The following is a 24009-nucleotide window of genomic DNA, read 5'->3' as shown; positions in this document are numbered from 1 at the left end:
CTAACAGTTTGGATATGATACGAACACATATTCAATACGACACATATTCAATATGAACACATAAAAAATCATCATCGTGGATCATTAAGTGGCACATTTGCACATTGAGCGGTGTAGCACTATTTCAAGTGTTTACTACACAATCTAATTGGTCCAACACATTACCTGATACATTATTTGTGAATTTTATACTTAATAGTTGGTATCCTAAAAAAAAAAAAAAAAAATTTTAATAAAACACTTCTGGTACTATTCACTTTTAACGAAAAATGACATTTTCACCTTTCCTGGTTCTATTCACTTACACCTTTATTTATCATTTTTCATTAAAACTAAATTTTTTTAGAACTTTTCATTAGTTTTCCTAAAAAAATAGCAAAATTTAAGAGATTTTGTCGATGTAGATTTTGGGTGGTATACCATTTAAGTGGATCATGAGACATACGTCATTTTCCCCCACACGAAAATTGTTCATCGAGCCTAGTAGTAATTAGGTGATTCATACATGAAGCCACCTCTTCCTATCCCAATTGCCAACTATAAATGGACTTGATTATCTTACAAGATAAACCATAGTTAATCATAAAGCTTATTCCTAAGCCCTAATCATGGCATCCTTCAAGTCTCCTATCAACTCCTTCAGCTGCTTCCAAGCTGCTACAACCCTTGTGTTGTTGATTGCCCTGAGCCTCTCAGTGCACACTCAGAAGGCTGATGCTCAGAGCAGCAGTTGCTTGGCTGAGCTGAGCAGCCTAAATGTGTGCGCACCTTTTGTGGTGCCTGGCTCCACCAACACCAACCCGAACTCTGACTGCTGTGGCGCGCTCCAAGCCGTCCATCCTGAATGCCTTTGCAACGCTGCCAGGGTCGCCGCTCGCCTCCCCGCCCAGTGCAATCTCTCCCCCATCACTTGTGGTTAGTCAACTAAAAGTATATGTTTAACTGATCATCATACACTAATTACTATTTGTAGTATTAATTAATATCATCTTATACGTTTATCATGTGTTTTTTTTTCTTTTGCAGACACCAACTGATGTGCTACGACAATGCTGTCAAGGGAATAATGTTGAAGTTTCACCATTTTGCTTATGTTGTTTTTTTTTGTTTCTTTTTTTTTTTTTCTTCCTTCCCTTGAATGTATGCTCTGATCTGCGATGATGATACGGGGATCAGAGAGAGAACTTAATGTTGTTGAATAAAATGGGGACAATGTTTCGACTTTGTGGAACAATATATGTTCTTAATAAATGGCACCAATATATGACGTTATCGAGAACATCTGATTACAGGTTTACAGATAACCGTATATGCAAAACAATCGATCATTAATTTCACATAACATAAAAAAAGCTCTTTGAAGTTGAAAAATTATAGTGAGGCAGCAAGGGTACCTCAGTGAAAGCAAGTTATGTTTGAGGAATTGTCAGTCTTACGGAAGACATTGTTCATTACCTTATCAGATAGAGAGGGGCTCAAACCTTTTCTTGATAGCAATATCACTATTGAGGAAAATTCCGAAATGAGAGAACGAGAGATGACGCGTTACGGCTAACATAACAATCAAGGGTGACCTTTGGACGTTGTCGTAACGCTTTGGGTACGAAGGTTGTCGCGGTTTAGGTTTATGGGTGGATTGAGTCAGAAAAAGTCCCCATACTCGATCAATATCAAGATGTCGTGATCAGTTAGGCTTGGTTGATTTTGTCAAAAAAGAATTCAAAATATTCGTGTTACTTTATCTGCATTAGTTTGTATATGAATGCATGAATTATACCAAGTACTCAGTAAATTATAGACCACTTCAAATCTTCGTTTTCAAGAAGAATAACCAACTCTGCAAATATTTTCGTAAGTTCTTAATTCGTTGCTTTGTTGCTTTCCATCCCAAACCTATGTTTGCTTAGTAAGTAAGCTTGAGTTGCGCGAAATGTTGCATTTTTCATTGGGAAATTTTATTTAAACCCATGTAAACTCTTTCTACACCAACTTAAATTTTAAATGTTAATGTCTATTTCATCCTATTGCATAATTACTATTAAGTACAAAGTGAAATTAATACTAAAACTCAAATTTATCAATAAACTCAAACACTATAATTAAAACCTACGCTCACTCTTTATTTATCCTATGTTCATTCCGGCTAAAACCCTAATAGCTCGCATAGAGAAAAATAAGTTTTTTTTATTGATGAATGGTGATTTTGAAGTTTTGAATTCTTCAACCAAGATATGACTCAATTTATGAATTTTTTATTCGTTTGATTTCAATTTTTTAGAGTTTAGAAGATGAGTATTTTGGTTTTAAATTTTTTTAAATCAATCCTGCATAGTTTGTTTATCTTTCTGCAACAGCAAATTGCTACAGTCACTCAACAAAAAAAACAAAAAAAGTGTTTCAATTAATAATAGAAGCCATGTTGAAATCGATTGATTGAAGGAGAAGTCCTTGCGTAGCTCCTGCTCTAATTCAATGCTTCTTCCTGATTCGCGTACAGCGATTTGTCACTACCACCACCACCTTCTCTCTCATCCTTTTCCATCTTTTGCACTGATTTTCCTTTTTTCTGTAGTTGCCTGCAACTATGTGAAACCCCACAATCATTAAAAAAAAAAAACAACTTCGATAAGACACAACCTAATCACCTCAAACCCTACCTAATTTATTAATTAACCAAAAATCATCATGAATAAATTTTAAGCTCATCAATTTATTCAAACTTCCAATCTCCTTTCATATATGGCCTTTTATTGAATTAAAAAATAAAAAGGGGGGGAACTGGAAGAAAAACAAAACCAGAATAATGCACCCGTTGATTGATAATGCAAAGGGAGAGATGGTGATACATGGTTTTTGTCAACATTTATAGAAGTGTTAGTCTTGTTGTCAGCCATGGCTGAATTCACATCCTAATTTTCAGTGTTCATTTCCAGACGGTGTAAAGATAGAGTTAAAAATCAAATAGGTGTAAACAAAAATCTACATATTGAATTGGGTTTATGGGGGTATAATAGGTAATAAATTTGGGTTTAAAGAGATATTAATAGTTTAGTTAAAAATCAAATGAATACAAAGAGTAAATTCAGTATAAAAATAGATTACATGAATTTAAATAAAGTTTCTCTTTTTTATTTTGTAATTAGCCTAACCCCACACTTCGGGAAATATGTGGGAGAGAGAAGTTGGAAAAAATGTGAAAGACAGAGAGAAGACGTTTGAGTGGAGAAAATTTATATTTACATTTTTATTTATTAAAATTAGAGTTATTCTATGATGACATGTGGGTAGAAAAAAAAAAAAAATTTGTGCAAAATAACATTACTGCCAACGATTTTCTTTTATGATATAAGATTAAAAGTATTTTTATTTTTCAATTGACAAGATTAGGCAGGCCCATCTTGCTGGGCTTAAACGCTTACCTTATTATTATATTTCTTTGTAAGCTTACCTTATTATTATATATATTTTTATAAGATTACCCTATTGTTAATTGGAAAAGGATTTGGCCGGATCTTCTTTGTGGGAATCCAGAGATCAAACAATTACAATCGTTCATCGTATATTATATGGTCAGAAATCATTTTAAATTTTAAATTTTAAATTAAATATAAATGATATTTAACAAAAACTAATCGTAAGATATACGATGAACGATCGTGATTATTTTCCGAATTTTGTGGGTCCTACGAACATCCTTTTTCTTAATAGATAAAGAGGAAAGTGGCATTAATATTTTACCCTGTCAAACGGTTCGTCCCCACCCAAAAAAATAAAAATAAGAAATAAAAACCCAAATAAGCACCTTCATCACTGCAATTTGTGCTCAAATCTCTCCCATTTGTTCAATATCTCACTCCAGATCCCCAAAATCCGAATCCGACCGTTAAATCTAGGGGTTTTCTCTTCAGCCTGAAAGAGGACTCTTTCTCGGGCAAGCAGATTTTGTAGAGACCTTCAGCTAAATGTCTGGCAATTTGGAAATTTAAATTCTAGTTTTCTAATCTCTTTCAGATTCTGATACTACCCACATTGGATTCGGCATTGGAAATTTGATGGGTCACTGTCAAAATCCGAGCTTGTTGCTCCTTCTGTTGCAATGGCGATTTCTATGACGAACGGAAATGCAGTTGGGTGAGCTCAATTCATCAGCAATCACTGTGTGTAGATTTATACATGGTAAATTTTCATTTACCCACATGCAGTTTACTTTCACTACTTCCCCTGTTTTTAGTAAATTTTACTACTTTGTTCTTAGATGCAAGCCGAGCATATGAATACTTCTTCAATGTAATCTTAAACCAAAGCATATGAATACCTCTGTTGCAATTGTGCAACTTGATTTTTCCTAGAGTACTTGGATCTAACAGAAGACATGACACAGAACCGAGTGCAATGGGGTTCTAGGATTCATATAGCCGAAAAGGCTTAGTTGTTGTTGTTGATTATCTTGTCCTGCCAACAATATTATGCAGTAAAGTCTGTAGCCATACTAGTAGGAATATATGATTAGGGATGAAAAAATCCGATTTTAGTTACCAGAAAAGAAAGCGGCTAGTCGCCTTTATTTGCCATTCTTTTTAGTGTTTAATATTATCTATGTAGTAATGCAGGTCCATGGAAAGGGAGGATGAAGATTTTGGTGGTCTTCATGAGGGTGTCATGGATGTCGGACTTCAAACGGCAAATAGGTTGGACTTGAATGTAGAGCAAGTTTTTTGCAGCCCAAAATTTGTATCTATCAATGCTACTCAGCCTAATATTTCTTCCATAGGTGCACACAGTATAGATTCAGTTTTAAAACTTGGTTCAGAATTCGAATCTGATGAACATGCTTACAAATCTTACAAGAACTATGCCAGGTTGGTGGGTTTTAATGTTCGAAAAGACTGGGTCAATAGGAGTAAGGTACATGGCCAGGTGGTATCGAGGAAGTTCACTTGTTCTAGAGAAGGTTATCGACAGAATGACAAAAGAGATGCTAATGTAAAGAAACGTCGCAAGGAAACAAGAACTGGTTGCTTGGCGCATGTTATTATTACTCGTCAACCTGATAGTAAATACCGGGTTACGCAATTTGAAGAACAACACAATCATGACAATATAAATCCAAGTATTGCTCAAATGTTACCACCACAAAGAGAATCCAGTGTTCCTCAAGCAGCTGACTTGGTAGAAGACTTCGGGCCACTGTCGAAATTGGCTTTTGACTTGATGAGTAGACGACCTAGAATAAGGGAATCTGCTGATAGTTTTGCCTTTGATTTTGACAATCATCTTCAATCTGAAAGGACTCGAGATACGAAGGAGGGAGAGGTGGGACGTTTGCTGCATTACTTTCAAAGGCAGCACTTTGAAAACCCGTCGTTTTTTTATGCATTACAGGTTGATGCTGATGATAAAGTGAGTAACATATTTTGGGCTGATGATAATATGGTATCAGATTATGAACATTTTGGGGATGTGGTTTGTCTGGACTCAGTTTGCAGAACAGACACGAAGTGTCTGCCATTTGTACAGTTTATAGGCGTAAATCATCACAAACAGGTAGTTATTTTTTCTGCTGCACTTTTGTATGATGGCACTGTTCAATCTTTTGAGTGGCTATTTCAAACTTTCTTGGAGACAATGTCAGGGAAGAAACCAAAGGTCATTCATACCGATCAAGATCCAGCACTTGTTGAGGCAATAAATTCAGTCTTACCGGAAACAGACCATCGCATATGCACATGGCAAATGTGCCATAGTTCTCTCAAGCATCTTCACCACGTAGTAGAAGATACTGAGGCTTTTGTCAATGATTTTACGAGCTGTATATATGACCACAAAGATGAGGATGATTTTGTTCGTGCGTGGGGAGATATGCTGGATAATTATGGCCTTCGGAAGAATGACTGGTTAAAGTGGATGTTTAGGGAACGAGAAAAATGGGCTGTGGTATATAACAGGAATACTTTTTTTGTTGACATGAAAGGGTCACATCTGGTTGAGAGTTTATTCAATGATTTGAGAAAATACCTAAACTCTGACCCAGATGTGCTTCGTTTCTTTAAGCATTTTGAAAGGGTGGTAGATGAGCAACGTTGCAAAGAAATAGAAGCTAGTGTTGAAATGAACCGTTGTATTCCAAGACTGATGGGAAATGTGATTTTGTTAAGGCATGCAAGTAATGTTTACACTCCAAGAGCGTTTCAAGTATTTCAGCGAGGATACGAGAAGTCTTTAGATATTGTTGTTAATCAATGCAGTGAGAAGGACTCATTGTTTGAGTACAAAACCAACATCTTTGGTAAAAGTACAGAGCACACAGTTACATTCAACTCTTCTGATGACATAGTCATTTGCAGTTGTAAGAAATTTGAGTCTGTTGGGTTTCTGTGTAGCCATGCTCTTAAAGTGCTTGATCACCGCAATATAAAGGTTCTCCCCTCCAAATATATCTTGAAGAGATGGACCAAAGATGCAAGGTTAGGGAGTGCAAGAGTGAGTGATGCCATCAGTGATAACCCTAAGCTTATTGTGGGAAGCCGTTACAAAATTCTGTGCCACCGGATTCTTATGTTACCAGCCAGGGCTTCTGAATCTGAGGAGGCTTTTCAGTTTGCTGTTAGACAACTTGATCAAGTGATGGAAGGTGTGGAGAAAATCTTAACATTAAGGCCTGAGGATGCTCAAGCTTTGACTTCAAGTAGCACGGCTGCAAATGTTTCTGATACTGAACATGCAAAGATTTTTCTAGATGAATTTGCAATCAATAATCAGGATGACAATAGAGTAAAAGGAGCCGAGGAAAAGGATGGAGCCGTTCTAGACAGAGGTCCATTAACAAATGTTAATGGCGATTACAATGCATCCATACAAAATACTGGTTCCTGCATTTCAAGTCCGCTATTGTACGCCTCACCTCAAGCTGCAGCGGAAAATGATATTATCCAGGCAAGTCCGGGCTTGCATTTATTGCAATTATACGAAATGATAAAAGTGCCGTCACATGTGGTGGTCATGTTTAGGTTTCATGCTCTGATATTCTATATGTAAAGCTTTGATATTTTGTGTTCACGTTTTCTTAGCTGGTTTTGATCTTTCCATGTTCATTACACAGGGTTTGTACAATTTTGAAACGAACCAGGTGGTTCAGTGCATGCACGAACAAGATAGCCTGGTGATAAACCAGCAAACTGATCCTAACATTTTCTTTTCTAACGAACATGATTCACCTGGTCATTCTCAACTACTGCAGGTAGATCTTGTAGACACTTAACTGTTCATGTTTTTCTTTTTTGGAGGTATCGTTGTATGAGAGTTGCATACATGTTGGCATGCAGGAACCTCTGATCAATGGTGTGTACCAAGAGCCCGTATCAAGCACCCCTGAAGTGAGGCAGGTAAGTAAAGAGTAAAGGTCAAAGACTGAAATAAACCGGTTCATATTTTGTTTCGTATAAAAAAATGACAAAGTACATGAATGTTGATTAGTTTTGGTTGTGGTTTCCTGCAGGCAATGGATCTCGATGTCCAAACTCCATCGTCGTTCTTGGTTTTTGATGGCAGATAGAGAGCTTCGGACGCTCCTCCGTTAAAATATGTATGTTCTATGTTGTATAGTGTACTCTGTAGATTCTCAATTGTCTGAAAATGCCTATCTCGATGTCCAAACTCCATCGTCGTTTATGGTTTTTGATGGCAGATAGAGAGCTTCAGACACTCTGTTAAAATATGTATGTATATGTACTCTTACTCTGTAGGGTTTCAAATGGCTGAAATGCCTGTTTTTTTATTTCTAAATATTATTAGATTTTGAAGAGTCTCAAATGTCTGTAGCAGAGTCTCAAATCTCAGAGTGTTTTTTCTAACTGTTACATTTTATTTTTGTGCTTTCGATCAAAGATCATCAAACAGTTAAGAAATTATAAATATTCGATATTCTGGAGCACCGTTGAAAATCTCATTGTTCAGAACCAATTTTGCGTCTAAGAGTTGAATTTGGCCCAACCTTTAACAAATGGATCAATGTGCATATTGTAGCCCAACTAGAGATGTAAAACACAGGATTAAGGGCCGACATAAAAAGGTGTACTTCTCTCCTGCGTGAGAGCTCTCTCTCTCTGAGTGTGTGAGTGTTTTCTTTCTTAGTCTCTGGTTCAGCCGCCGGCCTTAGCTTCGGCCACGGCGGTGGCAGTTCTTTTCGTTTTTTTTTCCCGTTTGCTCCTCTCTGTTTTTAATTGGAACCGCTCTTTTGGATTAAAGGCCGACATAAAATTGAAAAACACTCCAAAAGTTCTTTGTATTGAATTTGAGAATTTTTCAAGTGTAGACAAGATAATCTGGTACACTAATTATAGTAATAATTAGTCAATTTTTTTATTTTTAATTTAGGAATTTTAACGAAATATTTTCAGTATTGTTTATTTTTAATGAAAAATTATATTTTTATATTTTTCTAGTATTATTTATTATATCTTTATTTTTTTATTTTTCATTAAAACTAAATTTTTTTGAACTTTTCGTTAATTTTTCAACTAAATATATTATTACACTTGTTGTATCGAACCTGTCTTTTGGCACATTGAAAAATCTTTCGCATTTTTAATGCACCGGTCCCATCCATCTGTGCGACAAAACTCAACCTTTGTCCATCTTCCCCAGTGATTTCTCCAAACTAAAACACTTGTCCATAAATCTCTGCTTTCTTCTCTATCGCTTACTCACTTGTCACTCCAACACTGCTTGCATCTGCTTTTGGCTTTTGGCTTCTCACTCACGACCACCTCACAAATTCCCCAACTTCTTCGTCTCATGTACTTCTTCTTCCTACTGCCATGAGAAATGGGCTTTTTCGGGCGACTCTTCGGCTGCAAACTCTTCAAAAACAACCCTTCTCCGACCACCAAGCACACCAACGAGGAAAACAGTCAAAAGACTACTACTTCTGGGTCTAACAAGCACAAGCTCGGTGCCTCCGCGTCAGCAGATGCTGCTCAAGGATGGGCGGGCCTGGACGCCAACAAGCACGCGATTGCCGTAGCCGCCGCTACGGCCGCCGTTGCTGAGGCCGCTCTCGCGGCGGCTCATGCGGCGGCTGAGGTCGTTCGCCTCACTAATGGTGCTCCACCCGGGACCTCCTCGCAAGTTAGCCATCCCGCGGCGGCCCCGTCAATTGTCCGACGCCATCTCGCCGCCGTGAAGATACAGTCGGCTTTCCGGCGATACCTGGTGAGTGACTTCCCATTTTTGAAATTCTTTTCCGTTTCTGCCCCTGAGTTGTAGCTGAAATTACCTTTGGAAATGTCAATTTTTCATTTTTCCAATGATCTTCCATTCCTTTCCTCTTTCGTAACCCAATTTCAAAAGGTTTTCTCGGGAAACAAGCTGGACCGTCTTTGAAGTTTAAAGCTTCGTAAACGTAGATTTTCTCGGAAAACAAACAGGGGCTTAACTCTGTTTCACAAGAAATTTTTCTTTGCGACGGGAACACGAATAGTACACACAAGTGATGAAATTTTTTATTTTTTAAGTTATTAATTTTTTAAAACACATATCGCATTATTTATATAATAACAAGTAATGTATTATCGTATGTATCGGTCATTCTAAAAAATATCTCTTGTTTGACTTATCTTCCTCTATAAAGATAATTGCCAAAAGAACTCACCCAAAGTTTGACTCTTTTACGTCTTATGATTTTGACAAAATATTTTATAATATTTGTACAAAAATTGTGGTTAAAGATCTAATCAATGTTAGAGAATTCACGGGAGTTGCGCTGTGGAGAGTGTATTAGCATTTCTCCAAATTAAAATTTAGATATCCGCCGACACAGTTTCTGTTGATGTGTCAACTCGCTGGGTTTCTGTCGGAGTGTTCGAGCAGTGATTCCCTGCGATATCCGCAGAATTGTTTTACTGTACATCGACCAACTGTAGATTCGTACGTGTAATCCGTACTTACATTGTTCTGGGGGATTTATTCTTTATTTCTTACGTAAGGGTTATTATCGTCTTTTGGACTTGTATTTGGAATGTCCAAGATGACGTGGGCGCAGCTGATTAGAGAATTAAGAACCATCCTTCGTCTTCGTCTTCGACGAGAAGAGATGAGATAGCTTTTCGGATCTCTTTCATCAAAGTCATCAGATCAAATGATCTGGATCTTTAAAATTTCGTCTAATGGTAAAAAATTTCAAAGATTTAAATTACTTAATTCGATGATCTTGATGAAAGAGATCGGGAAAGCATCTCTTCTCGTCCTGGACAATCTATGCTATTCTGCTTTTAGCCTGTCACCAATGCCAGATTATACGGGGAAGGACAAAACTGTCATTTTGTAGAAATTTGACCTAGGTATAATCTTCCGGCTAAGCTGGTGGGCCCATTCCATCCTTTCTGGTGACATGATGGCTTTCACTTGGAGAAAACTGATCCCATACTTTTCGACCTTTGCTTTTTCTTTTCCACTTGAGTTCGAATTCAAACTTTAGTGGATTTTGATCAAGTTGGAATTTATTCACCTTAATCTTTGATTAATTAATTGAGTAAGTAGCATAGATTAGCTGGATGAAATGGCAATTGGGATGCTCTTATTTATGGCCCGTTTCAGACTGTTTCTGTAGGAATCACTTTTACTCATAAGTTCTTTTGTTGGAAGCGTTTTTCTTGCTAGGTGATTAGAACACTTCCAAACGAGCCAATAACGTCAATCAAAAGCGATTTTAGACTTTTAGAATCAAACATGCGTGTAATATGTGACTTTATTTAACGTAGATGATGAGTTTTTTGTTTTATATTCTTGTTCCTTCTTTTGTTTGATTGTTTGGTAAGGATGCTTTTGTGAGTGATATCATTATTTCTTCCACAAGCCTCTCGCTTTCTAAAAGTTGTACGCTAGAACTCGAGTTGAGTTGCTAGTGTGTCCTACCTAATTTTCAAATTCACCGTAAACAATGTTGCGGTTAAGAACTTAAAAAAATTGTAATTGTAATACATAGGTTTCATACATTCGATTTGTATTTTGTACCGTATTTTGTTAATTCGTAGTATGCTGCAATATTGATGGTCCGATTGTCCGAAACTTTGTGAAACTGTGAAAAGGCAAGAAGGGCCCTAAGAGCACTCAAATCACTGGTGAAGCTTCAAGCTTTGGTGAGAGGCCGCATTGTGAGAAAGCAATCGGCAGACATGCTCAGGCGTATGCAGACACTGGTCAGAGTCCAAGCCCGAGCGCGTGCAAGTCAATCACTCATGTCTGAAACACTACATTCTAGCAGTAAATCCTCACTATCGTATCACCCGGTGAGCAGAATTTTCTTCTCCTCCTACCACATTCCATTTATTGATTCTTTTTGTCGAGTTTAATTTGATTCAGATTTTATATCGTTGTCATGAATCCGCGATTAGTGTTGTATTGGTTCATCTTAAGGACAAATTTGACTACTATTCACCATATTGAGTCCAACTTTGCTTGGTGCAACGTAATTGGTATTCATTTTCTTTGATGTTTACTTGCAGCTGCCAGAAAGCCCTGACAAAATTGGATACCAGCACCGCACTTATAGCAGCAAATTTGAGCCCTCAATACTGCAGGTATTTACTTTGATCGCTGTGTAGGATTTCATTCAGGCCTCCTGTCCTTTATGATGTTTTAGATGTAATTGTGGGATTCCTTTCAATCAAATTTAACCACTGTGAATGATGTTCAATCTTATCTTGAGACATTTTGAACTTCCTTTCTTCGATACTTACCTCGATTTCATTTGTAAAATTTAAATGAAACTTGGATTTTAATCAAATTACTGCACACCGTTATTTTTAGAGATGCCGTTCAAATTCAAACGTAAGGGACACCATAAATCTAGATAGAAGACGGCTGGCATCAGGTTGGTTAGACCAGTGGATGGAAGAAAGTGCATGGGACAACCGCCGAGATGGTTCACTGAGATATGAGCACTCAGATGATGTGAAGGTTGACAAAATTCTTGAAGTAGATACTTGGAAGCCTCGCTTGGGTTCCCAACGTAGACCCCAAACCTTTCAAACAGCACATCGCGTTGTGTCGTCAGATCATTCCAACCCAAACTTTATGACATATGACTCTCCATCAAAACGCTCGACAAAAGGATCAAACCTTAATCCAAGTCAAGCTTCAATCAACGCTGTTTCACTGCGATATCTGAAACATCCCTTGGCAACGGATGAAGCAGCTTTTAGGACCGCCCCGAACAGCCCACAAGCATTTTCTGCCTCCACTAGACCTGGAAGCAGTGGTAGAAGAGGTCATCACTTCACGCCAGCAAGGAGTGAGTGCTCGTGGGGCTTCTTTAATGGGTATGCCGGTCACCCTAACTACATGGCTAACACGGAATCATTCAGCGCTAAGGTCAGGTCACAAAGTGCCCCTAGGCAAAGACTTGAGTTTGAGAAATACTGTTTGACCAAGAAGTCTGTTCCGGAGTTTTGCAATGCAGGAACTTATTCAGATACGAGCTTCGCTGAAGATGGTGGCCTCCGAAATAAAGCCTTTTCCAGCTCCAGCCGCCTGAATAGAGTTGGAAGCTTCAATCCGCGGTGATGTTGCGTGTCTTCTTTTATATATGTATTTCTGCTTATGGCTGCGATGTTTGTGAGTTTAATCACTTGACCTTAGATGTACAAACACTGTTCTTGCTAAATCAAAGTTTGGGACTATGGATGTCCAATGATGAACATCGTCTCCGAAACTGTTAGTCTACCTTTATGGATTCAAACTCCGTTGCAATGTAATTTTGATTGTGTGCTTGTTTACATATCGAACTTTTAATCTGGTATTGCTTGTAAACCCACTCGAGTCTTTAGAATAATTTCCCTTTTGTTATACCAATTGGCTGTCTTTGCAAAGCAAAGATAGAGCTGAGTACGATATACATTTTCTCCGATCCTTGCACATCAGAAAACCTTATTGACTCGGGATCACCTTTTTTTTTTATACGAATTGGTTGTCTTGCACCAAAGAATAACTTGATTACACCAGAGATATTTCCCGGCCTCCGCATCTCACTCATCATGTGGGTAGGGAGTGAGGATGTATCATCCATGTGCAAGAGAAAAGTGTTCCTTGACACCTGATATCACGTGATGGGGATATATATATATATATGATATGGACAGATATCCTCTTCGGATCTCACTGTCCTGAGTTCAAGGACTAGACAATCCAAACTACTCAATTTGAATCCAACGTTTTCTATTTACTCATTCCGCTAACCCATCTCACACAAACCATAACCTTCGATCGTTCTTTCACTCAAACTAAAAGGTCCAAATTTCCTAATTTTTAAACTTCGGATAGTAAGGTCCAAAGAAGATCCAAATTCATGTGATAATCTACCAAGTCATTTTCAACACAAACATTCTTTCCGATTTTCATGCATGAATCGAATCGCACTGTACGTTCACGGAGAAAATCCTTTCACTTTATTGCTGGGATTACGAATCACTGACCCTTTCTGTCCTCTGTGGGTTTGTGAGTCTGTGACAAAATGCACCAAATGTGAATAGATATTGATTGATACATATTGCCAACCAAATCAAACCAAATCATAATTAGCAACATTCTTTATTATATTTGGTCGTGGAATAATTTTGGACCCCGTGAACCAAAAGCTTCCCGTTTGGCTCATTATGTTCCCAATTTTTGTTTTGCTACTTTGCAAAAGGTAAGATAGCCTTGTCTTATCCGAGCACCGTTAACCAATAATTATTCGAAAAGTTTAGATTGATAAGGAATGATACCACGGGATGACTCAATGGTTAGGAACGACTTTCAGTTCTTTTTTTCACAGAGTAAGTCCTGGATTTGATTCCTGACATTGATGAATCACGCGATATTGGCCAAAAAGAGGCTTAAATGCCTCTGAGTCTTCCTGACCTCCGAAATAGTAAACTTCCGTGATGAAGTTACCAACTAATTTCCTTTTTATTAAAAAAATAAGTTTTGTTTAACATAATTATTTCCATAATTTGTACAATCAGCAGGATCTATGTATAGAATACTAAAATCATCACTTATTCATATTTTTAACAACCTCAAAACCGAACCTAGCTCCCTCCTCTGCAGCTGAATGCCGACTCTTTATTTTGGTCAAATTTGTGACTCACAGTATGCTGCACCATCATGTAAACATCATTACACATCCATCCCAAACCAAAACCATAAACAAAATTTGTGAGAGAACTTTGCTTACACGGGATGTCATTGTGACTTGTGAGGATATCTCACCAAATCACTCAGTTAAACATAATAATATTTGACTAACTTGAGATACCATCACAATAACATATCCGTTGCAAAAACTTTATTCTCGACAAGTAGCCATGTGAGACTTACTAGTTGCAATCGGTATTAGGATCGATGTTGAAGCCCAAAGAGACTTGACAAAAGTCGGGCAAAGTGGCAATGGCATAGGCATTTGGGTTGTACGTTGCAATGAGGCCCATCAAGCATCTACATGCAAATCTCCGGTTTTCAATGGTGTCGGCAATAATTTTGAGACTGGCCATAGCATTGCAGCACGGAGACCCCGGAAACGGGTCCGGTGTCCCGTACGTGATGAACGTGTAGCACGTGGCGACAAGTGACGTCACGGAAGCACATTCTTCAGTGCTAGACACCAATGTCACCGATGAAAACAACAACGTTAGGGTCGCCCCGATCATCATCAATGTTCGGCTTCCCATTTTGCACAATTCCATCAACCTACACCTCACTGTACTAGGTTTGATGTAGCCAAAAGCACCGAGTGCGTTTTTATATTGATGTGATCGTTGGGTTGGTGTAAAACAAAGAACGTGTGGATCTTCATGAATGCTGAATAAGCCATACAATTGTTGACCCAAAAAAAAAAGTCAAACAATTAAATTCACGCGTGAAATTGGTGTGTTAGGACAAAAGTGACAACTTGGTTTCGTGGTGTAGTTGGTTATCACGTCAGTCTAACACACTGAAGGTCTCCGGTTCGAACCCGGGCGAAGCCAAATCATTATGTTTTTTTTCTCCACTTTTTTGTGTTTTCAGAACAGTTTTTTTGCACAAATAATTTTTTGGCTAAATTACACTTTACCACCTCATGTTTAAGGTCTATTAATCTCATACAACATTTTCAAAATATTTCACTTTCATACCTCAAGTATTATTTTATTTCAATATAATACATTTATTACATTTTCCACTCATTGTTCTGTTAAGAGTTAACATGGTTGCGACATTTGTGCCACGTGGTTTGCCAAATTTGTGCCATGTGGCAAAATTTTTTTTTTATCCATTTAAAATATTATAATAATTTAACCTATTAAAAAGAGAAGAGAGAGAGAGAGAGAGAGAGAAAACCATCTTCTTCCCCGAGCCCTTCCCCTTCCCTGCAACCCAAACACCCCATCCCTCCCCACCCCCACAACCCCTAAACAACCCCCCCTCCCTTCTCTTTCCACAACCGACGGGCCCCATCCCTCCCTACCCCCACCTCCCCCACAACCCCTAAACAACCCTCCTTCCCTTCTCTCTCCACGACTGACGCCCCCGCAACCTTCCCCATGCCATCGTGAACCTGGTCGACGAGATTTGGGTGATCGTCACCCTTGAGCTTTTCATCTCTGAAGTCTTCTTTGAGCTTCCGCTTCAAGCCTCTTCTAGTAGTGACAGTTCACGTCTGAGAGCGCTCCATAGAGGACGGCATAAATGGTAAATTTGGAGAGGGGTCAAGGATAGTTTAGGAATAAAAGTGTGGTTGATGCGATTTTTTCTGGGGTTTTTGGATGGGAGCGGGAAGGAGGTAGAGGAGAAAGGAGAAAGGAAAGGGTTGAAGGATGTGAGGTCGCTAACGTGGTCAAATTCGAGGGATTGGTGGAGCGAGCAGTCTAAGGTTAGGTCTCTAGGGAGGTGGGTCGCCAGAGGGGTGGGAATGGGTTTCTGGGTTTTTTTATTTTTTTATTTTTTATTTTTTTAAGGGTAAATTATTATAATATTTTAAGGGGTGTGATATCTACACACCTCATTTTACTTCTCACATACCTTTTTAATTTTTGATCGTCGGATTAGATGAATTGAAGAATATCAATGGATATAAATTATCAAGGGGTGTGGATAGCACACCCCTATTTTAAATGCATAATTTTTTTTTTGCCATGTGACACAAATTTGGCAGCCATGTCAGCACAAATGTGGCAACAACGTCAACTCTTAACGAATCAATTGATGGAAAATGTAACGGATGTATTATATTGAAATCAAATAGTACTTGAGGTATGAAAGGGGAATGTTTTGAAGATGTTGTATGAGGTTGTAATAGACCTCAAACCTGATGTGGTAAAGTTTAATTTACCCTAATTTTTTCCCCCTCCATATTTAGAATTCGAAATATTAACAAGCAAGAGGTCTTTTAATTCAAAACAATTTAAAGGAGAATAACTGCAATCACGAACAGGACCATATGAAAAAAATTTGAATATCCAAATCCACGACAAATACATTGCAAGGAGAAAACCAGTTTCTAACCTTCGAAAACAACTAATTAAAAGTTTACATAAGAGTGTTAATTTTCTTCACAACGCCATCTAGATGTGGGAACACAGCTGAGGTAGTGACACCAACGGCAACGGTCATGTCCGTTCTCTCCGCGGTAGAGCATCGACAATGCAACCGTGAATCCGACGATGAGCAGAACGAGAGAGAGTATCCATAGCACATATTGGTACGCCTTGTACTTGGACTTGACGACACTGATTCTGGCAGGAACATTCGGGTTCTCCAACCACCCAAAGCGAGGGCGGGGCATCAAGATAAAGCCGATGAGGAAACCGGTAAGAAAACCGCCAATGTGAGCAAAATTATCAACGTGTGGTAAAATTCCAATGGCGAGGTTGATGGCAACGATGACCAGAAGTGTGAGAAGGGCTGCAACCTGTGGAAACAAAAGCAAATTAGCAAGTGCTAATAACAATGCCCGTACTAATTCCATGTTGAGGTGATTAACCTTGTTGGTATAGATTGTCCAATTGGTAATTAGTTCCGAAAGCATTGCTCCAAGAAGCCCGAAGAGAGCGCCGGAGGCACCAACCGAGATGCTTTTTCGAATAAAAAGCGAAGAAAGTATGCTCCCTCCAAATCCAGACAATAGGTATACAATTCCAACTCTCACTGCCAAATTACGATTATATGACATATGAGTAACTAATACTATCATTTCTGCATAATCATTCTCAAACGAGCCCTCAGCTTTGACATGTATTTAGAAGTAGGAAAATGTGAGACATACCAAACCCGAATTGCTGCTCGAGGCGGATTCCGATGAAGACGAGGCTGAGCATGTTGGCAACCAGGTGGATTATGCCAGCATGCAACCAAATACAAGTGACAAGCCTCCATCCCTGATGTTTATGCACAACTTTTGTCCACTCTAAAGCTCCTAACTTCTCTAATCTTCATTTAAACGTAGGACAAACCATGTATTAGATATAATAAGGTAGCTTAACTGAAAACATAAACAACAGACGCCGTCATCTTCTCCCACTAAGTGGGGTTGGCTGTATGAATCCTAATCAATATCACAGCTTACATAAACAATAACAGATAATTCATTCTTATCTTACTAAATAAGATCGGCTGTATAATATCTAGTAAAAAACAACGCCTTAATTAAATGAAAACATAACATAAAAGATTGGTTGCTTGAAATTAAATTCAAAACAGACCAAATGAGCTCTAAAAGTATGTGCAACTTAGTCAGTAACTCCATTGGAAGAGCCAAAAACTTCTGACAACATTAATATTAATAAGCATGTGTAAGAAGCTGACATTTTGGGATGCTTGAAATCTTGTCTCCGGCCGTTAGCTTTCACAAGCTCGAGGTTTAGCATCCAATGGCTACTAAATTGTACAGTTTGCCAGAACTTGCTACAACCGTTGAAGCATTTCACATATTTTCTTAGGGGTTTCTCAGCATTGAAACTAAATAGGGAAATTTGCACGAACACCGCCCTCCTCCCGCTTCTTAAATTTAGTTACTGGAGTTCGTTTTTTGTCTTAGAAAATAAATCTAAGTCATAATTTGATGGGTACGTAATGTAATGTAAAGCAATGAAAGTATTATTGTCACTTCAAAAAGGTCATCCTTCACTCCGTCCTTGTAAGAACATATTGAACTTCCAAGAGCGCAAGATGACTTTTTTGAAGTCAATAGCAACTCTCCAAGTGATGATCCCAATTTTCACCAAAAATCAAATCACATATGCCCCAGATTATCAAAAGGTTTCCCAATCTGATCTCCCAATTCAGCTAAATTATTATCACAACAACATGCAAAACTGGATCACTAAAATTTCAAGTGGATCCCAAAGACCAGAATTTCAACCACCAAAACACAAACACCAACAAATAAAAAGCAGAAAATTGGAAAGTGGGTATGAATTTACTGAAGTAGAAAACCAGAGAAAGTAAAGTTACGTGGAAGAAGAAGGGCCGAAGAGAGGGTTCTCCTTATACGGCTGAAAAGACAACCTCCCAAGAAACCTGGCCGTGCACTTCCCCTCTGCCGCCGCATAATTGTTCTTGGGACAGTTATTGACGTACATGGCCACCAGAAACACACCGATATTCGCCACGACAATCATCGGCACCAGCCAAGAAGTCCATTGGGCCTCGTCGTTCTCCACCGCGTACGAGGACGACGAGTAGCTCTGCTGTCCTCCTCGGTTTTTCACTCCCCTGTTTTCCACATCTTCTGCAGGCATTTTGTTTGGTTTTTCGCGACCAAAAAAAAAAAATGGTGTTTTTTGTTTTTTGGGGTTCTCTGGAACTCGCTGGGAACTGGGAATTTAATGGAGTTGTTGGGAAGGCGGTTTAATGGAGGGGGGAGAGTGGAAGAAAGTGGTGGGCTCGCCATTTTCCGGTTTCCAACTGCGCCAGTCTCCGTCATTGGCTGTTCCATAAGCTGCTGAGCCCAACACCTGCACGTGTTTTACGGCCAATAATTGCTCTCCACATCATCAGTCACGTGCCATCGCACGTGATCACCACTGGTGAATTGGAAAGGTATCGACGTGGCTTGAGTGGATTGGTTGTGTTGGGTGTGGGACACCATGCAACTGTGGACTCTCGTTTTCGACCGAGTGACCAATAACTGGAAGTTACCGTTTCGTTTTCGTTTCTTGATATAAAAAGAAAAGAAACGGACGCATAACACTTGGCTTTTAAATGTAATGGACTGCTTGTACGCGTTTTAACGTGGAAGGGGCTCCCTTCTGGGGTCCAATTCCAAGCAGAAACTTAATAGGGAAAAGGAAAATATCTGCAATTAAAGATTGAATTATTTTGTTTGTATCTGTCTAAAAAAATTAGTTTATCCTCTAAATCTGTGGAAAGCAAGTAATCTGGTTTGTTGTTTCATGATTTTCCTACCATCATAATTCTAAAAGTTTCCACTTTATTCCCTACCTTTAAACATGAAATATATAGCTAGCTAGTGCTGCATGATTCTTCTTCTTTTCATTCGATGATGACATTTTAGGGAAGTTCTCTAATAGTGTTATTATCGTAGTAACTTAATAATATATCAAAAGTACCGACAATATACGAAAATGATATCTTGATAAAATGAGACTATTTGCTACTGCAACTAACAGTGTTATTTGCAATTTGAGAACGATGGAGGGTGAAACAGCTAAATCAGTCTGCAGGAATCATGCTAACCTTTTTTCTTTTGGAAAAAAAAATTATGTTGGTCGATCAGAATTATGCGGTTGTGGAGTTTTGTTGGGTAGATCTGAGGTTCTTTTATTGCTTTGCTTACTTTTATTTATACCCTACTTCCCCACTTTTAAAAGAAACCCCAAGACTAAGATTGATTAATCCAATTGATTTTACTTTTCAAGCATGCCAATCATTGTAAAACAAGGTTTACTTTAACCTTTTAAAGTAGATAAACTACTTTTATGTAATCGTGATACTTGCAAGATCAACAAATCTTAAAATCAAGAGAAGGACTTTCATGCAGCAAACGCACACTCTCAAGCATACGGACTTTCATGTGATCGGGATACTTGCAGATCAACAAATTTTAAAACTAAGAGAAAGACTTTCATGCAATCGGACACTCTCAAGCATATCTGTTATTTTAACTTACTGCTAAAAATGCAGACAGTTTGTCACTCCTTTATTTACCTACTCAGCTGTAACAATGATAAAAGTTCCATGAAAGAACAAACCAGACTAGATCCAGGACAATCAATTATCAATCATCAGAGATTATCAAGTTCAGCGCTTGCCCTTGGCCTGCCAGCCACCAGCCATGGGGCCCTTGGGTCCTGTACCATTTGGCAAGTTCCCTTTGCCTTGAGACTTTTGTGACTTGGCCATTACTTCTGCCTTCTGTGCCTTCTTTTCGTCCTCGGTTTTCTTAATCCTCTCCTTAATCTCACTGCAGACTGCATACATGATCAAGTGATATATATATATATATATATATATATATAATTATAAACTACTAATCATTGCTTCTTAATTAAGCCTATATTTGTTCATAAGATTGATTAATGATGACATATATTGTACCATATACTAGGCCTTAGTATTTGGGCCTTATGACCGAGCCTATTATGTATGTAGGAGGTAAAGGAAATCCTTATTCTATAATAGGGGTCCTTCATCCTCATTGGAAAATGATAGAAAAGGGAACCCTAGCCTCTATAATCTCCATGTACATTGTAACCCTCAATTTACATAGTGAAACCAAAATGATACCAATGTGGACGTAGCCTCAACTTGGGGTGAACCACGATATATCTTTGTGTTCTTGTGCGTTTGTGTGATTCACAGTTGGATTTACGTTGGTCCAAGATCGACTTGATTTTGTGCATCAACAACATAATTTAACATCTAAAACATATACTTACCAAAGTGCAACCTCTCTTGCAGTGTCTCGAACCTAAGGTTTCTCACTTTTTTTCTTCTGTATGACCTCCAATGTAGCTCCCCACAATGGACCTTGAGTATGTCTTTTTCGTGCTGCGACGGCATTTCTTCACAGTTTCCGCAGCTATGTCCTTGTACTGTTTTTCAGACATAAATTAGCAACGTACGAAGCACCAAAGCGAAGAGATTTACTAGTACTACAAGTGATAAATCATGTTTTTTTCTTTTTTCTGATCAATTCAGGAATTAGTTACCTTCTTGTGCTGCTTTCTGTAAATTGATGTCCAAACAAGTTTAGCTGGCTTCAGGCGGTTGTAGAAGTATCTCTTTCATTTAGAGTTGGCAAACATGAACACCTTAAAATTGATCAAAAGGAAATTCACAATTGATGTAGTTCTAGGAAACATGGAGATACAGTAAGCTTTATGTTATTGGTAAAGCGCTAACGAGCAAGAAAACATATTTGCATTGCATCAATATAACGTCTTTCGGACAGCTCAATCTCTTGTGTTGTTGTTACTTGGAATCAGATCGAACATATCTTATGCCCTTGTTAGGGCATATCCTAAAGCGACATAGTTCAGTCCTAAAATCATTGCAACAATAATTACATTAATTAACACAATTTTTAACGGAAATTACAAATTCACTGAAACAACCAACACATTAAACCCTAATTAATATAATACATGTTGTGGAAAATGGAACATACAATGCACCCAAACCTATCAAAGTATCTACTTCACCCTTTTTGTTAATATTGTTATTATTTGTCCATCATAGTTTTCTCAACAACCAACCAAATCGATCAATAAACTGCACATGCAAACGTACAGCTTCATCTAATTCTTACCCACCATCATGAATTAACATAAACCAATAACCACACATGATCTTCATCAGCTACAATACGCATTCATCATATAACCACAAAACCAAATGCAGATATCTCAGTTCATTCTGCTTGCATGTACATATACGTATATATATATATATATATATATATATATATATATGTAAAAGAAATGAAAATTAATAATGATAACAGCGAGTCTTGAGAATGTGAGAGAAATATAAATTAATTCCCGAAAATAGTATGAGCAAATATATTATGAAATTTTCGATTCAGATATTGGGAAGGGTACAATGCTTGGCTACTAAAAAAATGATAAAGAGTTAAATTAATACTCCTACTCAAATTTTTTCGTGTTCAAATCACAGAACCTTGTGCTTATGATTAGAACCGTTCATGATATAAATCATTCTGTAAATATCATCTCCATAAACAATGAATTAAAACTAAAGTCACTTAGCAAATCTATTATAGTAAATACATAGACGATTCATGATGATTTTACCAATTTCGTTCATCTATTTTTATGCAGTTAGATAACTAAACAACTTTAATTTTAATTGATTTTTTATATAAATGATCTTTGTAAAGTAAATTATAATACAAATATTTTTTATTATTAATAGGAAATTCTATAAATCGATAAAGAGCAATTTTTAGAAGGAACTCTTAATTATTATCTGAGTAAACAAGTATTATTGTTCGGGAGGGTTTTGAGTCTTGGCGTTTGACCAGGGAGGTCAGCAATACCCGGAGAGAAGAGGCCCACGTAATTATTTTGAAAAGCTAAGAATTTTATGGGCCCTAAAATTTTCTTCTGTCAAAGCAGAAACCCTGACAGGCGGTGCCAACTTTGGAACAGTAGGCTGGGCTTCAGAAGTTTCTTTTTTTTTTTTCTCGTCAACTCGAATTGTGTAAAATGTGAATCCAACAGCATTCAGAGAGGAAAATAAATTATATATTCGATTTTAAAGAGAGAGAAACATAATGCTATATTTTATATAAATCAGTTTAATTAGCAAATCTTACTAGATTATGGTCATCTGTATTTGTGTAGCTTAATCTTAAATAAAAAGAAAATTGGTACAGATATGGGAATTTTCATGCTAAATAATTAAAAAAAATACTTATAGTTTTTATTTGTTAGGTTTACATTGAGTGTTGAACTTAGGTTTACACCATCAATAATGGCGCCATTGAGTTAGAGTTGGTATGGACAACACTCATAATATTTTGATACAAAATTCATGCGTCACCATAAGTTTTTGTTTTTTTGTTTTAAAGGAGAGTAGCTAGCAATCCACTTTTTAGGCCGAAAAGACTTACATAGTTATTTCAACCTTCTTATGTCCATTATTGTATGATTCCTCAGTGTCAGGAATATGATGCATCATAAGTTCACTTGTAGAGTGATAATAGGCTTAAGATTAATTTTTTTATAAGAAATAGCAAAAAGTAATTATGAAACTTAGAAATGGAACCAAAGTGGCATTTCAATAAATTTCGAGTGAAAAAAAAAAAAAATTGCAGTAAGATAAGAATTAAGGTACAAAAAAAAGGGAAAATGAAGTCAAATTACATACACACGTGGATATGTTATCGTAAAATAGAAACCAATTAAATATAAAACAATCGTGATTTTCTTTCAGTAACGTGTTTTAATCAAATTTCATATCTTATACGACCATGACCACATCCATTCTTATCTGAGAAAATGAGAAGGTCAATTATTGCGATTAATAAGAGAAAGTTCAATGTATTCGACTAAAAATTTCAAGTTCATAAAATTTTAATTAATAAAGTAATTCTAACGGAAAAAATAGTACAAATTGATTTTTGTAAAAGAAATTGAGTGGATTTGGACATCGTATGCAGATCGTAATACTTGAAAGTTGAAGGGCATTTCTGTAAAATAAAGAAGCTATATCCGGTAATAAAAAGCAGTGACGTCATACAGAAACAAAAGTACACCAAACCCTGCAGTCTAGGTGGGCGTTTAGATGCAAGGAATCCGTAACCCTCTTTACTCAAATGACCATAACACCCTCCAAAAGCCCCCCGCCTCATTGGTCAAAACGGAGTCAATGCACCGACAACCGATGTAGCGTACACACCGAATCAAAACCCAGCGAGAGGCAAAGTGCACAAAAACGAGAGCACCGCACGCGCGTGAAAGCAGATTTGGGCGGATTTCACGAAACCTGTGGGCCCCCCGCCACGCCCCT

The 24009-nt window shown here is 37.7% G+C and overlaps 5 protein-coding genes, 1 non-coding gene and 1 pseudogene across 7 annotated transcripts; 4 read left to right on the top strand and 3 right to left on the bottom strand.

Moving 5' to 3' along the window:
- The first annotated feature begins 518 nt into the window (after positions 1-518).
- Positions 519-920, top strand: LOC137719608 (protein MEN-8-like). Its single transcript, XM_068458644.1, has one exon. The coding sequence runs from the start codon at positions 609-611 to the stop codon at positions 918-920; it is 312 nt and encodes a 103-aa protein (XP_068314745.1). The 5' UTR covers positions 519-608.
- A 2840-nt stretch (positions 921-3760) lies between these two features.
- Positions 3761-7922, top strand: LOC137720660 (protein FAR1-RELATED SEQUENCE 5-like). Of its 2 annotated transcripts, none has more exons than XM_068459749.1 (5): positions 3761-4176; positions 4611-6933; positions 7100-7237; positions 7323-7382; positions 7496-7922. In XM_068459749.1, the coding sequence occupies exons 2-5, from the start codon at positions 4615-4617 to the stop codon at positions 7550-7552; spliced, it is 2574 nt and encodes an 857-aa protein (XP_068315850.1). In that variant the 5' UTR covers positions 3761-4176; positions 4611-4614; the 3' UTR covers positions 7553-7922. The 2 variants fall into 2 exon arrangements, with proteins under 2 accessions (XP_068315850.1, XP_068315851.1); XM_068459750.1 differs by having other exon boundaries at positions 4603-6933.
- A 705-nt stretch (positions 7923-8627) lies between these two features.
- Positions 8628-12681, top strand: LOC137720564 (protein IQ-DOMAIN 23-like). Its single transcript, XM_068459646.1, has 4 exons — positions 8628-9210; positions 11085-11285; positions 11502-11576; positions 11806-12681. Exons 1-4 carry the CDS (start codon positions 8824-8826, stop codon positions 12559-12561), a joined length of 1419 nt encoding a protein of 472 aa, XP_068315747.1. The 5' UTR covers positions 8628-8823; the 3' UTR covers positions 12562-12681.
- A 1673-nt stretch (positions 12682-14354) lies between these two features.
- On the bottom strand, positions 14355-14705 carry LOC137721117 (putative non-specific lipid-transfer protein 14). Its single transcript, XM_068460229.1, has one exon. The coding sequence runs from the start codon at positions 14703-14705 to the stop codon at positions 14355-14357; it is 351 nt and encodes a 116-aa protein (XP_068316330.1).
- Positions 14706-14928: 223 nt separating this feature from the next.
- Positions 14929-15002, top strand: TRNAV-AAC (transfer RNA valine (anticodon AAC)). The gene has a single exon. It is a non-coding gene; the product is annotated as a tRNA-Val (tRNA).
- Positions 15003-16454: 1452 nt separating this feature from the next.
- Positions 16455-18940, bottom strand: LOC137720999 (RHOMBOID-like protein 2). Its single transcript, XM_068460129.1, has 4 exons — positions 18466-18940; positions 17279-17442; positions 16997-17160; positions 16455-16924 (listed from the first exon to the last, which is right to left on the bottom strand). Exons 1-4 carry the CDS (start codon positions 18750-18752, stop codon positions 16556-16558), a joined length of 984 nt encoding a protein of 327 aa, XP_068316230.1. The 5' UTR covers positions 18753-18940; the 3' UTR covers positions 16455-16555.
- A 1334-nt stretch (positions 18941-20274) lies between these two features.
- On the bottom strand, positions 20275-21773 carry LOC137721115 (large ribosomal subunit protein eL24-like; annotated as a pseudogene).
- Between the last annotated feature and the right edge of the window lie 2236 nt (positions 21774-24009).

This window comes from Pyrus communis, chromosome 16, assembly GCF_963583255.1.
Source record: "Pyrus communis chromosome 16, drPyrComm1.1, whole genome shotgun sequence".
Taxonomy (NCBI): domain Eukaryota; kingdom Viridiplantae; phylum Streptophyta; class Magnoliopsida; order Rosales; family Rosaceae; genus Pyrus; species Pyrus communis.
The sequence above is the reverse complement of the archived record's forward strand: the minus strand, read 5'-3'. Positions and strand labels throughout refer to the sequence as shown.